This window comes from Vicugna pacos, chromosome 29, assembly GCF_048564905.1.
Source record: "Vicugna pacos chromosome 29, VicPac4, whole genome shotgun sequence".
Classification (NCBI taxonomy): Eukaryota; Metazoa; Chordata; class Mammalia; order Artiodactyla; family Camelidae; genus Vicugna; species Vicugna pacos.
Genome location: NC_133015.1, coordinates 12624182 through 12627936, shown reverse-complemented (window position 1 = coordinate 12627936; position 3755 = coordinate 12624182). Strand labels below are relative to the sequence as shown.

The window sequence follows — 3755 nt, the reverse complement described above, 5'->3', positions numbered from 1 at the left end:
CTTGCAAAACACTGGCACACTCCTGTATACATGTTAACACTTTTACAAATAACCTTCTTGATTTCCCTCCAGGATCTGTTGACCCTAAACTCACTAATGCAGAGAAACAGACTTTGAGACCCAAGAATTTAACAAATTCTTAAATATATTTGTTCAACAACTTTCAAATACTAAAAAGTAATGATCCTGGTGCAATAGTGTCAAGAGACGAGGGCATCTGCTTCCTACTGCATCATACCCTTGGCACAATGAACGACAACCGCAAATTTCACTGTTATCATATGTACTTCAGGTTACACTCTACACTTAAAACCTCTGGTTTACTAGTCTAGGTGGGATCATCCATAAAAATACAGAGGAACGTTATTTATAAAATGCCAACTCTCCCTTTCAAGTTTTTGCTCACTAGTTTCATTAGGAATACTTCAGATGTTCCAAAAGACATTGTATCCGTGGGCACAAATTTCAGTTTTTTCCTTCATGATGTACACAATATGTAATGGAATTACTAAAAATTCACCTAAATATGGGTAGACGATGCAAAACAAGAACATAAAAGTAAAATGCAGAAAGAAAATGATACACTTATAGGCTACTTTATAGGCAAGCCAAAGCCGGAGAAAATGGAATTTCAGCAACATAATTTTATTCACAAACTGAACCTTTATCACCTTACCTATAAATTATGCACAAAGGGCTGTGAAATCGGCTTTCTTAGAATCGACCCATTTTGGCCAACTCACAATTCAAAAGTGAAAAGTTAGGATCTTTTTGTACAGACAAGTCTTTAATAAACCCAAGGAATGGTTTTCATAAGACGCAAACTGGACCCTAAATTTTGCATGCAACAAGCTGTTGATCTGCCTTAATTTTGTCACACCAAGATTTGCCACAATAGTTAAGGGACAGCAGAGAAAAGGTATCAGTCACCAACATTTCAGTTTGAAAGCAGTCACTGTTTATTAATTAACTGACCAGATTACAAAAACAATCATGGTAGATACCTGAAAAGAAAAAAAAAACCCATTAAAAGAAACACCTTAAAAACTAAGAATTAACATAAATCAGGAAGTTACAGAAGTACCCATTCAGTTTCCATTTTTAAGTAGAAAAAAAAATTTTTCTTCCTGCCACAAATGTCCCCAGGAGAAACCAAACCAACTGCAATCATAAGATGGTTGTTTTCTCCCTCTAAAATACTGCTTAGAACTCAACCAAACTCTTATTGGCATTTAAGGTACTTCACTCCACTATTAAGTGAACTTCTCTCAGGAGGTAGTTGCTCACCTTAGTTCATCCTTCTAATAAGCCTGTTGATTTGGTCTTCCCTGTTGCCAGCATCTCCACCTTCTACATAATGGGTGGTCTTTTTCTTCATTCCACCTCGTGGAGAAGACAATTTGAAGGGCCACAGGAAGTTGTTTGCTTCTTTGAAACGTTTGCCAACAGTATAGATCTCATGAATCAGATCCTCCATGCAGATGATGCCATATTTACCTGAACATTTTCAAGGTTATTAAAGTTATTAAATTTTTGGAGACTTAATATCCTTTGACTGATAGGATAATTTTTATAATTAATAACAGTAACAACTTTTCCCCAAAGAGGCAGAACCTACCAAGAGATCGAGCAATCAAAGCGTTATCTGTCAGGGCAATTCGCTTCTTCTTGATTTTGCCATAACCACGCTTGTAGATCAGTTCATTTACTGACTTCAGGTTTGGGTACCTAAACACGAAAAACAAGACATAGATGAGCAAACAATACCATCAAAGACTATCAAAACACCTAAAGTTCATCTTGCTAATGTAGCCAATTTACCAAACAGAAGTCAAAAGGATACCTACCCCCATGCAATATATGGTTCCACAATTCTCAGCATGTTAATTGAAGCCTTGTTGAGCTTGACAAACGTGCCATTGAAGATCTGACGGAGGCGAAGAAGCTGCAACACCTTTCGAACCTTTGGGCTCACACCATTGATACTGCAGTGGAAAAAGACAAATTCGTTTAGCTTTTATCAGCATTTTTACTTATTAAAGAAGGAAACTAACCGTTGTAATTTTGGGCAACAGGAGTCCGACCGAATAGGAATCCTCTCCTGTTACTGAGACCAATTTTCCCTTTAGTTATATTCTATCACCTCTCCCAACTTGCCTCTCCTGTAAGTAAACTGTCTTCTGACACACACCTTTGACATTTAAAACTTTTCCTGACCCTCTTACTACTTCCTAGTATTATATACATTTGCTATAGCACTTCTAAGGCAACATTTTAACTACTTTTGAAGTTAATCCCCAGGACACTGAACTCAAGTGTTCAGAGAATGGAGAGGCTTTGGGCACAGGGCTTACAACCATTAAAGTAACTCCCCTTTGTTCTAGTTATTCCCAAAATATCTTTATTCCAATGTTTCAGAACCAAGGCCTCAACAAGTAATGCAAACTTTTGCTGGGATCGTGTAGCTTTCTCTTTAAAATCAGAACGCAGTAAAAACTGAACTCACCCTCTGATTCTGATGACAAATGCCAACTTGGGTTCTGCAGGTACGTAGAAGTTGCCGGCTTTCCTTGCCATCCTGGCCATTCGAATCTCGGTTCTGTACATCTGCCTGTATTCCTTATGATAGTGCTTAGCTTTTTCGTAGATGAGCTTCCTCCTCGCCTTTCGAAGCTGAAAACCAACATTAGTTATTCATCTGCTTTTTAGCTCACAAACACAATTAGCAATACCACTTCTTTAAGAGAAAAACGCTTCCCTTGAAACTTGTTTTTCTCACCACAGCAAGCACTAACCTTCCAAGAGAAAGATACTACCTTCATTTGAAAAGGTTGTACTAAAACCAAGCTCACAGGTACAGCAGCTGAAGTAAGCAAGTCTTGTTCAGAACACCCACCTCATTTCAACTACAGGGCCCCTTCTTCTACGTCCCTTAAAATTTACTTACCATCTTTTGGGCAAACTTCTTTCTCAGGCGCTTGATCTTAAGCTCTGCGAAATTCTTCCGCTTTTTCTTAAGGGTTTCTGGTACAGCAGGAACCTTCTTTTTCTTCTCTTTAGCAGGGACCACTTTCCTTAAACGAGTCAAAGATAATCACATTTTACCTACGATCAGTCCCGGGCTCCCACAACAAAAATATCAACAGCGAAGAGTACAGACTAAAAGACTGCTGCAACACACTGATCCCTAGACAATCAGCGAGTCTGAGTCTAAGAGGCTTAAGAGTCTCGAAAACAAAACTTCAACTACCACCCTGGTTCAAGCCTCCAGCTCCACATGCTGTAAGCAAACGCCCGATGGCAAGGACGCCTGGGGCAAATGCCAGCCAATTCAGGGGTTCTGAGCCTCCCTTAAAAGAAGGTGGACTGGACAACCGGCCGGTCCCGCACAGACTCAACTCACACCGTGTTGCCGTATCTCCAAAGCCTTTGCCCCAAGGCCGCCTGAATTCCATCTTAACCTGGGACTACCACTAGTGTCACAAAACGTCACAAACACACAGATAAGTTGGCAAAAGTACTGGCTATAGTGGGAGCGGGGGAAAGTGCAACAAAAAGCCTCTGGTTTCAGGGATGGAGAAGGATTCTTCAGAAGACGAAGAGAAACTTACTCTGCACCCTCCATGGTTCCAGCCGGGAAAGAGGAAGTCGGCGCATGCGCGCTGTCCACTTAAAGACGGCTAGCGTGAAGCCCCACGACTTATAGGTGTCCCGGGATAAGCCAGAAAAGAACTCAGAACTGAGAACTAGCCTTG

At 40.4% G+C, this 3755-nt stretch overlaps 1 protein-coding gene across 1 annotated transcript; it reads right to left on the bottom strand.

The window, feature by feature from the left end:
- Positions 1–935: 935 nt before the first annotated feature.
- RPL7 (ribosomal protein L7) lies at positions 936–3755 on the bottom strand. Its single transcript, XM_006202413.4, has 7 exons — positions 3612–3755; positions 2948–3074; positions 2507–2673; positions 1848–1985; positions 1619–1728; positions 1288–1497; positions 936–1004 (listed from the first exon to the last, which is right to left on the bottom strand). The coding sequence occupies exons 1-6, from the start codon at positions 3623–3625 to the stop codon at positions 1289–1291; spliced, it is 765 nt and encodes a 254-aa protein (XP_006202475.2). The 5' UTR covers positions 3626–3755; the 3' UTR covers positions 936–1004; position 1288.